Here is a 12,747-nt window from a genome sequence, read left to right as displayed (position 1 = left end):
AATCATCAACCAAACTTACCTCTATATTTTTTATGGTAAAACCTTTGTAAGTTAATGTTTTTGCAGACCTTATGCCGACCTAAAACAGTTTAAGGTCAGCGAATCAATCCAATTTGAGTTTTTCTATTTCCAAGGATTGTTTATATATACGTATAAATGGTTGTAGCTTATACTGTAGGATAGTTAGCCTGGTAGTGTAGACTTGTATAGCCTATAGTATAGGTTCCCGAATCGTGTGGTTCTTCAGCCTGTCCAAGTTTCGCATATGCCTTAAATATAATATATCTTATAAGAATAGTCTATAATATAGGTATTTATAAGTATAGCCTATATTTTACTAATAATTTAAGTTAATTGATTGGCAATTTTAAGTTAATAATATTTTTTTTTGGTAACCTTTGCTCTTGTTTAGTAAACCTAGTTTTTTTATGTAACTCTAAAAAACGCAAGATTTTTTAACTAAACTTGTAAAAATATATTTTTATTTAGCAACTAATTTATTATTTTAAATGGCTGTAAGTAATGACATCTTATGTTTTACTTGTTGTACATGTGGTGCGCAGAAAAATTTGCTCAACAAGTATTTACAACATTTGTATATTATGTATGAACATACTGTGGGTTTTTACAAATGTGCAATATTGATGGTTGTCCTGCTAAATTCCCTTCTCTTCTAAATTCTTCTTCCATTTCCTCGAGTATTTATGAAGTTGAAAAACGCTGTCCTTTACTCGATCTATCATACTTTAATGTTACACAGTCTTTTCCACCAAACATTATGCACGATGTGTTAGAAGGTATTACACCACATTTAATAAGCTTAATTTTAATTAAGTTTAAAGGGCAACACCTTATTACAGTGGAACAGATTAATACAGTTCATTAATAACTAAATATTTATGAAATCGGTAGAAATGACAAAAAAAATCAAGCCAGTTATTACACGTAATGGTACTTCTATCAACTTTGTTGGTTCTGCGTCACAAAAGTTTTTTATGTTTCGTTTACTGCCATTTATAATTGGCAACTGCATACTGACATCCAATATGTATTGGTTGCTATATTTACAGCTTTAAGATATTGTAGATTACATATTTGCTCCAAAAATTTCCAAAACTGTATTGCCGTACCTTCAATTTTTAGTAGAGCACGTTTTGCAGAATTTTATTGAACTGTTTCCCAATAATTTAACACCTAAATTTCATTTCATGCTCCATTATGCTCGTCTAATCAATGAATATGGACCATTGCGGTATTGTGCATGCGTTTTGAAGCAAAACGTATATATTTCAAAAAGTTGGCTTCTGTTATTAGAAATTTCAAAAACATAAGCTACTCGCTTGCGAAAAACGACATCAGCTACGACGTTGTTGGGAGATGACATCTTCTGACTTCTTTAAAGAAAATTATAAAAGTTTTAATCTGTGTTTAATTACTTTTGATATTTTGTCAACTTGTATTCAGGAGAAATTAATGTCTTTCTTTGTCAATGATGTTTTTGATAAAAAAGAAGCTCTTTGGAAATGTAATGCTATTAATATAAATGGGATTCAGTTTCATTTGCAAGATACATTTATTTTATCTTTATTACACACTGAAGAAATTCCTTTTTTATTCAAAATATTTCATATCATTCAATTTCGACAACTCTGGGTATTTTGTGGTAAGCTGCTAATTTGTGACAAATATAATGCACATGCATTATATATAATGCATGCGTTCAGAGTTAAATAAGATAAACCTTTGTCAATATGTTTACCAAATGAAGTTTGTGACTATCAACAGCTTGATACATATATACTAAAAGTTGACTATAACTATATTACTCTTAGAAATTTGTGTTTTAAATAACTTTTTCTGTTATGTTTTTTCTGTGAATGTTGTGTTATTTAATAAAAGCACAGTAAAAGAAAAACTGGAAAAATAATCTTAAGAGAGTCAATTCGAAATAATGTTTTTTAAATGATTATTATTATTTGCTTAAAAAAACAACTATTTAAAATAGTATAAATAGCAAATTAAACATTTGTTATAAATAGTAAGTAATAAATAATGCATTTTTTTTAGTTTTTGTTTAAATTTGCTGCGTTACCATGCTATTGTGAGTTTCTAATTAATATTTCTAAAATAATTTGTATTCAGTTATATATATACTTCATATATGAAGTCTACAAGTCTATAAAAAGCTAAACTCTAATTATATTCTTAATTATATTATTTTACATATTAAAAGATTAAAGAAATGAAATGACACTGAGATTTAGTAAAGATCTTGATAGAGAACTGAATCAAACGAAAAGCTTTATATGGAAATGGATGCAATAGACTGTATGTGGAAAAGTCGAAACTTATAGAATATCAAAAAAATTGATTGATATTAAATGTTATTGCTTCATTCATAACTTAATTATTGCTTCAATATTAACAAAAACAGGTAAAATAGTATATTATTTATATATTTATACATTTCAAATCTCCATATTATAATATCCATATTATAATAATTTATATATTAATATATTTCAAATCTCCATATTATAATAATTTGGAGATTTGAAACAACATGAACATATGACCATATATATATATATATATATATATTCCATTATTGAATTTTAGATAATTCTTCGATCGAATGCGGCAACAGAAATCTCATGTTTATTTGTACATCTAAAAAACATTTATATATTAGACAATGGATTTAACACTAGAAAACATTTTTATTTTTTTTTATAATTGAAGACCAAGTCAAATGGGATTGTAAAATAAAATTTATTTTTGTTTATTGTTTGAAAATATTATTTTAAAAAAATAGTTTTTTTTCTTTATTGCCATATATTGAAATGTATGTTAAATATTTAGGAAAGTCATTGTTTACATTTTAATTTTGGCGTTAAGCAACTAGCTTAAATATCTTAAACAATTATAATTAAATCCTAAAATTCTTTTAAATAATTATATATTATATTAATATTTAATAACAAAATTTGTTCAAGAAGTCAAAAAAAGTATCCGTGCACGTTAGCAACAATGCAAAAATATCGAACGGTTCGATGAAGAACTATAACAAGTTCCTCAAAGAACCTTATTTTAAGGTTCTTCCAAAGAACTCTTTCAAAGAGTTCTTTGAAGAACCTTTACGGGTGCTCCACCAGCGTCAATGCGAAGAACCCTTAAAGGTTCTTTAAAGAACCTTTGCAAAGGGTTCTTTGAAGAACCTCTACGGGTGCTCCACCAGCGTCAACGCAAAGAACCTTTAAAGGTTCTTTAAAGAACCATTCGGCTTAAGAGTGTGAAATGTTTCGAGATGTATCTAAAATCGAGTAGAGTTAATTGCTTTTTAAAACAGCAGGTAGCCTCAAATCAATTAAACAAACTGTATTTGCAGTATGGCTGATTTTGTGTCCTGGGTGATTTACAGTAAATATTTAACAGCAAAGATAATATAATATAAGGAATATTATTAGAAGAAAACCAACATAAATAAAAAAAAAATTAAAAGAAAAAAGAAAACTGTTAATTTAGGATGTGAGGAGTATGTGCATATGCAGATGTGTGTTAATGTTGTGTGTTCTCATCCTAGAAAGTTATGTTAGGTAAAAAAATTCACCTAGAGTACACGTGGTTGTCATGATAATACTGGATGCTCCGCAGCCCACACGCAAATGAAGAAAAATACTCATAATTGATTTAAGGAAAATGTAGTAAATACAAACCAGAACACTAAAAATATCAAAGTCTTTTGATAAGTCAATAAAAAATTCAGTGGTTTGAGTTTTATTTCAAAACCTAGAGATCTAAAAATCGACGTCGGCTCTAGCCCATTATACGATATTGGTAAGAAAAGAGGCGTTAAATGCTCCTCCACGGTGATCTGTGATAAGACTTTGAAGACTTCTGGGAGTAAAATATAGAACTTCAATAAAAAAAAAGCTTTGTGTGGTAGTTTTTTTTGAAACAAATTGAATATTAAATAATATATTATTTACAGAAAGATAAGTATGTTAAGTGGTGCGGTCGTGGCGCAGTGGTTAGAGCACTTGCTTAATAACCAGGAGATCCAGGTTCGAAACAAGCTTTGTTCATATTTTCGCGTCACGGTAAGGAAGGAGGCGTGAACTTCCTGGTTAAATGCACTTCCGCAATGCTCTGTGACAAGAGCGTTAAGACTTCTTGGGGCACCTAAAAAAATTAAAGAAAAAAAAAAAAAAAGTTTTCATTTTTGTATATAAAATTCTCTTGTATATATTTGAAAATATAGCGAAGCCGAATTTGGGCAATAGTATTTTACATTTCTTTCTCCTCCCTTTGAATCTCGTCGTTATTTTTAGTAATTTTAAGTTAATCTTAGATGATTCCCTGTCTCACAGAAGATGAAAAGATTCGACAAAGATTTTTTTCTTTTAAGAATTTATACCGACATTTCCGTTTAACCATTTTAAAGGCTTCAACTTACTGAAAAGCTATGTCAATGCAAATAAGATTTGTTGTTTTTGGAAGAAAAAGTCAAACGAACTTCTTATGGGTATGAAATGTTTTCAGCTAAGTTTGGTTTTACTAATAAATAAAATCCTTCTTTAATTCAATTGAAATCTCACATGAACCGTATAAAATTTCATCATTAACTTTAACAACGTTAGGCGAAGCGCCTAATATATTTTTAGCTTACCAGTGATTTAAGCTTTTTAGATTAGATTTTAACAACTTACTAAGTGAGTTTCGAACTGTTTTTTTTTTTTTTTTAATTAGGGATCGTCTATATATTACGTAACGCAAACTTTCACAATAAACAAAACAAAAAAGATCAAAAATTTTTCCTCGCAGTCATAATCAAAAAAAAAAATTAAAATAGCCCATTAAGTTTAATGAAAATCGCCGCGAAAAAGTGTTTATTATCTCCTACTTCTGGTTTTGAAAAAGATTTTGCGTTGCGTAATTAATGGACGATCCCTAAGTAGAATAAAACTGGGTCAAATGAAGTAAGGAGTTTTTTCAAGGAAAAAAAGGTTTTCAGTTAATTTTTTTTAAAAGTTGTGAAAAATTTTGAGGTGTATTTAATATATAAAAATCAAGTAATTTTTAAAAAAAATGTTTTTTAAGACTAATTTAAAAAATATTGCTGAATACATTATTTTACCCTTCTATTTAGGAAGAATGAAATGTGAGAATTGATAGATAACCAAAAAAATATTATTTAAAAAAATGCAATCCATTACGTTAATTAAAAATCAACCTATAATACAATTTTAAAAACAATCACTTGATGAAGAAAATATTTTAATTTATGTGATGATGTTGAACCTTTAGGAGGTTTTAAAGGTTGAGTTGAGTTGTCACTGCGCCTTTTAGTGAATAAGAAATATGTGACGAATGAGGTGGTAAGTAAATTAATAAGATAAAACCATAAAACTTCAACTGAGACTTCGGCATATTTTTTTATTATTACTTTTAGATGGCAAATTAACTAAAAAATCTTATCAATAAAATCGAAGAATATATTTATAAAAAATTAAACGTGTTAATTAAAATAGTTAAGTAACAAATAATATTTATTATAGAAAGCATTTATAGAAATATAATTATTATTTAGGATATTATTTTTATTTATATTATTATATAAAATATTTATACAAATAAAGTTTTACATAATTTATACAAACGTATTTAATTATTTTTAAAGGCCTTGTCTCATTTGAGTTATAAAAAATGTCAATACTCCAATAGTAATATTGGTGCGGTTTTAATCAATTCTTTTACTGCCAGTTCCGCTGGCTTTAATATTTGAATTAGATTTTGCAATATAAATTATTTGTATCTTGCAAAAGTTAATTCAAATATTACAGCCAACGGAATTAGCAGTTAGAAAATTAGCACTTAATCGGCATCAATTTTATTGAGTGCTGACATTTATATTTACTTAAGTTATCACTTAAACTTATTAAATAATTTATCAATCTTAAAATTATTATTAAATTTATTATCTTAGGGCAATTTTGGTAACTGTCCAAAACTTATTAATTGCTCTAGCACTAATTCATTTGTAAAAACTTGATGTGTTCTGCCCTCATTTTAGCAGTAATTTTTGAGAAACATTTTTTTCGAAGTTTTTAATTTTTTTAAACATTGTTATATAATTGTTATAAAAAACATTTTGTTCGAAGGTTAAAGAAATAAAAATTCATGTCTGATTAAGAGATAAAGAAACGTTAAAGGAAAATTTAACTTTGGAACAAAATAACTCAAAAAAATAATTCTGCAAAGCTTCGAACTTTGTTTTATCTATCGTTGTCAAGAAAAATCAAAAAAAAAAACAAAAACAAACAAACTGGCGAACACTTTAAACTTGAAAAACATTGACATTAACATAAATGTTACGACGTGCAAAACATAATTTTATTTTTTCATTATAAAAATAAATTTGAATAATCTCATGACTTATCTTAAAACATGTAACAACGAAGGCTGACTACAATAAAGAAAATGTTGTAGTAAAAAAGAATTATTGTAGTAAAAAAAATATAATTACAAATTTAATAAGAAAAAAGTTTATCAACGTAAAAATATATTTTAATCTCATTTTAATATTTACAAAGAAATTATTTATAAAAGAATAAATTTATTAATACTATAATTAAAATGATAAAAATTCATGACGAAATTATTGAAAAAGTAAAAACATCACAAAAAAAATAGAATTACATAAAAACTAAATACCTTAATAATTACACTAAGATTATTATATATAATATCCATTATTATTTACAATTCAATATAAAACATTTATTTATAAAAAAATACATTTGGTATTTTATTTAAAATTTTATAATTAATATTTTTAATTTAATTATTTAAAATATTAAACAGTTTCCGCGATAAAAAATTCATCGAGATTAAGAATAAACTTTTTTACGATACTTGATTATAAACTTCTTGATGTTCAAACAACGAATCCATTTCAAAATGCTTTTAATAAAATTAATGTCGTCATGAAGTTCAAGATCTAATTCATCACAAAGATTAATCCAAGGAAGAAAGTTTTCTTCAAAATCATTTTTTGTTATTAAATAACGAGAGATGTGTATATACAACACTTCAAACTTATCTTTTGGTTTCCATCCTTCGAAATTAATTGGACGCTTAAAGATGATACCGCAAACATTAGTTGAACATCGAATTAAAAGATTTTTTTCTTCATCACTTAAAATATTTTTATCAACACGTAACAACTTTAACTCTCTTCCTGATTCTATGAGATAATTTACGAAATAATTATCGCATGAAGTTGCGTAAGAAGTTTTTCCATCGTAAATTGAAATAATCCAACCACCACCATCAAACCATCGTTCAGATTTATTAACAGTTTTAATATCATTAACGGTTGATTTTATATCATCAGGAACGGTTGATTTTATATCATCAGGAAATGACGATTGACTTTCATAAAAACATTCGTAGAGTAAATTAAAACCATTAGAAGAACTAAAATTATCTGGATCTCGGATCGAACTTTTAATACTTTTACAAAGACAATCTAAAGAAAAAAACGTTAAAAAATAAGAAGAAACAACAAAATTAACAATATTTAAAATAATAGACAAAATTGTGATATTATATATTAAACTTTTTATATATGCATATATTAATATTAAACTAAAATTAAATAAAAAAATGAATACAGTTTCTAATTATTAATAAATAAAATATATTTACATTATAATATCATAAACATAAACACATTAATATTAAATTATAAAAACATATATAAAACTCATTAAAACTTTTAAACAAAATAATTCCTCAATGTACCTTATAAATAATACATTAATTTTATTAATTTGAACATAAATTTTGTTTTTAAATATTATTTATGTTGTTATTTTGTGATTTATAATAACATATAATATACATATATAATATAACATACATTTTACTTAAAATAACATAAAACAGATTAATAATTTATTTAAGCTATAAAAAAGACCTTATTTATTAATATTTGAAACAAATCTCATCATTTTTTTATATAAGATAAAAAAAAAAAACGTGTTTATAGTCTGGACGCTATGTATAATTTTTTCTTGGAAATGAAGTGGACATTAGAAAAATTACTTAAACAGTTTAAGATTGATATCTTAAATGGAAAAAATTTAATATCTTAAATGGAAAAACGTGGCTTAAAAAGTCAGATTTAGGCTCTTATTTGGTACTGATGACGTCACACTGATAAATTTTTTTGATTCAAACTAAAAAATACATATTTGCGTCAAGCGTTAGATAATCTTTTGAAAAAACCTTATGATAAACATCTTGAGAAAAACTTGCGAGCAACTCTAAAGGTGCTCAAAGGTTTAAATTTGGGCCCTTATTTGGTACTGATTACATCACGCCAAAAAGTTTTTCAAATTTCGTTAAAAATCATAATTTAAAAACAAAATTTTGTGAACAGATTTATAAAAGGGAAAATATTACAAGGGTCAATGTTTTTTATTAATAACTTCATTTGCATCAAAGATAAACACATTTTTGATTTATCGCATGAGTTCAGAAGCTTGGAGCGCTATCCACTCGAACAGTAGCACAAATCCGTACAAGAAAATCCATGCAATTGACAAAGACAAACCCGTGTTTCACATTTTAACTTTTTACACACACAAGAAATTAACTGCAAAAAATTTTCTGGAGGAGACGAAATGAGCATCCATTCCACCTCAAGTTGATCGCCAATTTCTTGCCGTCCACATACATTGGGTTTTGGAATATCGGGATTTACCTCTAGTGATCGCTTAACAATTGCTGTTACATAAGAAACTTTGTTGCAATGACACAAACGAGCTTCTCTAGAAGGTGAAAGCATTTGGAGTTCCGGAGTATCGTTCTTGGCAATAAACTTAAGGCATCTTCCTTTGTTCGTACTGCATTTCAACTCATATAATTGACATATCGTTAAAATAGGTTACATCACAGATAAAAGAGCCCCCAAACCTTGGAAAAATTGATTTGCGCTTTTCAGACTGTCTCATTAGTTTGAAGAACTTTGTCTTACTTTCCCGTAAAATGCACTTGTATAATCGTACCCGTTAAATTCATGAAGAGCAAGAATACCTTTGCAACAATCAGTACCTAACTGTGAGACAATAAGATTTTTATCAAGAGTCCATCTTTCAGCAGAAACGCCAATATCCACAAATAAGTGAATTTCAAGTTGGTTTTGGAAGTAAAGAGCGTAAATAGCAATATCTGTGTCAACTGTGTGTATGCAAACGGTTTCGAAACAAAAAGATGCAGAGTGTTTAAAGCACAATAATACTTTTGTATCAGCCTCTTCTTGATTTGTGTGCAGTGATACAACTTTCTCGCTGGAAACCTTGATATATAATATTATTTTGATAAATACACTACAAAATCAGAAATAACTTATACCAAGTAAATAAATAAAACAAAGTAATGATTTATTAGCTAACCTGACCAGCAACCTCCCATGCCAAGAAGCATTTTCTGACATCCAATACAACAATATTGTTGCAGCTACTGATATAGATAAAGCTCATCTATTCAATAGTTATTTTGCTCATACTTTTTCTAACTAAAAAATAACAGCAATACCACCATTTGACCTTACATAAAAATTGTAAATCCACTATCAAACAATATTGATATAAGGCCGAAACTTATCGAAATATACCTCAAAAGTATAAACTTTCTAAATCACCAGGCCCTGATGAATTACACCTAATAATATTTAAGAAAACTTGTCTAAATGTCTAAACATCTATCTACTATTTTTAACAAAGTCCTTGAGGGTGAATCAACACCCCAAATATGGAGTCGCAACAATTACACAGATATTCAATAAAGGAGACCGATCAAAAGCACTTAACTATAAACCTATCTTGTACTTCAATCAAAATCTTTAAAAAAATTATAAAAAATTATATTAGGACGCACCTGATGAACAATGACTTATTAAGTCCACGCCAACATGGATTTCGTCCAGATCATTCCTGCTTATCTAAACTTTTAACTGTAATTAATTATTAGACATCATCACTTGATAATATTAATCTCATTGACAACATTTATCTCGATTTTGAAAAAGCCTTTGACAAAGTTCCATTTACTTTAAGTTATAGCTTATGGTTTTAAATGGATCAATACTAAATTGGATTAAAAACTTTTTGAAAAACCGTAGACAAAGAGTTGTTGTTAATGGTAACTACTCACACTGGGTACCCGTTAAAAGTGGAGTTAACCAAGGCTCTGTCCTTTCAGCGCTACTTTTTATTATATATGTCAACGATATCCCTGAAGTAAATCAAAAGCTGCTCTTTTCACTGACGATACCAAAATCTTCCGTTCTATTAAAAATACTCAATCTGCGCAAGAATTACAAAATGACATCGACGCACTTGTTACATGGTCTCAAAAATGGGGAATGGAATTTAATATCGACAAATGTTCTGTAACGCACTTAGAACATATCAACAAATCCCATACTTATAATATGCATGATAATAAATATAAGAGCAAACATTAAACCCACAAATTGCAAACGAGATTTAGGTGTTCACATAAATTCGAACTTGATATTCTCCAAACACACAACTTTTCAAGTAAAAAAAGCGACAAAAATAACAGGAACAATGAAAAGAACATTTACATCATATCCAGATTTATTATCCTTCAAAAAATCTGTTTTCAGCTCTAGTCTGCCCTCGCCTAGAATACTGTGGATCAATCTGTAACCCTGGACTTCTCAAAGACAAATGGCAAATAGAAAATATGTTAAGAAGAACTTCGAAACGAATCAATGGATTATATAATCAACCGTATGAACAGAGGTTGTTGGCGTTAAATATTACAACTGTAAAATACAGGCTACTTCGTGCAGACCTTTTCAACGTCTATAAATGGTGCAAAAATAACAATAGTGATAGAAGTCTTTTTGAAATAGATACCCAATTTTTTACTTGTGGTCATGTATATAAACTAAAAAAACAATCTTCACGATTAAATGTATTTACGTATGAACTTTTTTTCCCTAAGAAAAATAAATAAATGTAACTCTCTTCCTAATGACATTGTATCAGCTAACTCCACAAAAAGGTTTTAAGTTGCTTCATGACAATCATCTAAAAAATTAATGGCTTCTCTACGACTAATCCACTTTTTATTTTCTATTAGTTGTGTACATTTTATTTTCTATTAGTAATGCGGTAGTGGTGTAGTGGTAGAGCGGTCGCTTTAAAAGTGAAAGGTTCCGAGTTTAATCCCCACCACGTCCCTGGTAGTACCGCACTCAACTTGTTTCTCCGCGCAGCGGCCTTGTTCGTCAAAGTTCGTGTTTCGGAGAGATTTGAGAGAGAGTTATAACCACTATTAAGTAGCCTCCTCATTTGTAGTGGTCTTTTCGGCTTTAAGGAGGTGAACAACAACAAAAAAAAAAAGTTATTCAAACTCTGTAATTGTCAAGTATGAAAACTAAATCAATGATTTGCAGTATTCGATTTATTAACAACATGGCGAATATTCTATAACTGAAATCTTTTCAATAAGTTGCATCTACTTTTGTCTCTAACTAAAGCTATAAGCAGTTTCCGAGTGGCACGTAAAAATTTTTTAACTCCTCAAGTTATAAGGGACAAGCCTATACAAAAATTAGAATGTCCACTCAAAATGTTTAGTTTTCCTTTTTTTTTTTTACATGTAGCGACAAGACTATTAATTTATACGCAAATTTGGAAAGACCTTAATGTTTTTATAAACCGCATTTCTACCCAACTTGTCAAAATTTAGAATTTACAATCGAAAATCTCCTTAGACTATGTTTTTCAAAATAAATTCTTTAAATAAATATAAAAACGTCAAAGAGTAAGGGTTCAAATATTTGATGATTCGATTTCGATGTCGATTGGAAACTTTAAAGAATGTCAATAAAAATAGAACATTATTATTTTTATAAAATTTATAAATTAAAGTATATGATGCAATTTGCGTTTCTTGAAAAAGGCTACAAAATATATAAATGTTAGAATATAAAAAAAAATAACGTAGATGAAAAGAACCAAAAAACTATTCCATTAAATTTAAAACTTTTTATACGTTACATTGAACGCATGTTTTTTAAAAAGATAAACAAAATTTTGTTCTAAAAAACAAAAACAATAATTTATGAAACATTCATTCTAAAGAAAAGTTTTATTTTCACAATCATTTTATAAAATTAATATTTCTCTTTAGGAGTAGTCAAATGAAAACAAGTTATAATGGGAAATTTAACTTGTGCTGAAAACAAGAATAAAAGCTACTATTAACTGTAATGTCACGGTTAGAATAAAAACTATTAGTTTTAGAAGTATTTAATTTTAAAAGTATTTAAAAAAAATTTCAAAATTAGTAGTTAAAAACTTGGACAAACTGTTGATTTACAAAATGTTGTAGAATTATTTTATACGATTATTAAATCGAATAAAACGATTAAAAAAAAAAGTACTTGAAATTACAACTTCATAATAGAATGAGCTTATAACTTGAAGTAAAAATTATATCAAAAATGTTAAATTAAATTTAAATGTATTTAGCATCTTGTATTTTTATAAATTAACTTATTTAATGCATCAAAAAAAAAAAAAAGTTTTATATTCATGAGATCGTCTTCGTAAGTTATCATTTTGAAATAATTCAACTTTATCGTGAAGAATATACTAATATAAAAATGGAAAAAAAATTATCGTATGATAAGTTTTCCGG

The 12,747-nt window shown here is 27.2% G+C and overlaps 1 protein-coding gene across 1 annotated transcript in view; it reads right to left on the bottom strand.

The window, feature by feature from the left end:
- Positions 1-6,846: 6,846 nt before the first annotated feature.
- The window catches only part of LOC136075139 (uncharacterized), a 55,723-nt gene continuing 49,822 nt past the window's right edge, over positions 6,847-12,747 (bottom strand). Inside the window, exon 6 of the mRNA XM_065787478.1 lies at positions 6,847-7,531. Coding sequence (XP_065643550.1) covers positions 6,891-7,531 — 641 coding nt within the window. The 3' untranslated portion in view covers positions 6,847-6,890. The remainder of the gene's footprint in view (positions 7,532-12,747) is intronic.

The sequence above is a fragment of the Hydra vulgaris genome, chromosome 01 (assembly GCF_038396675.1).
Source record: "Hydra vulgaris chromosome 01, alternate assembly HydraT2T_AEP".
NCBI classification, from domain to species: Eukaryota; Metazoa; Cnidaria; class Hydrozoa; order Anthoathecata; family Hydridae; genus Hydra; species Hydra vulgaris.
This window is presented reverse-complemented; position numbering and strand designations above follow the sequence as displayed.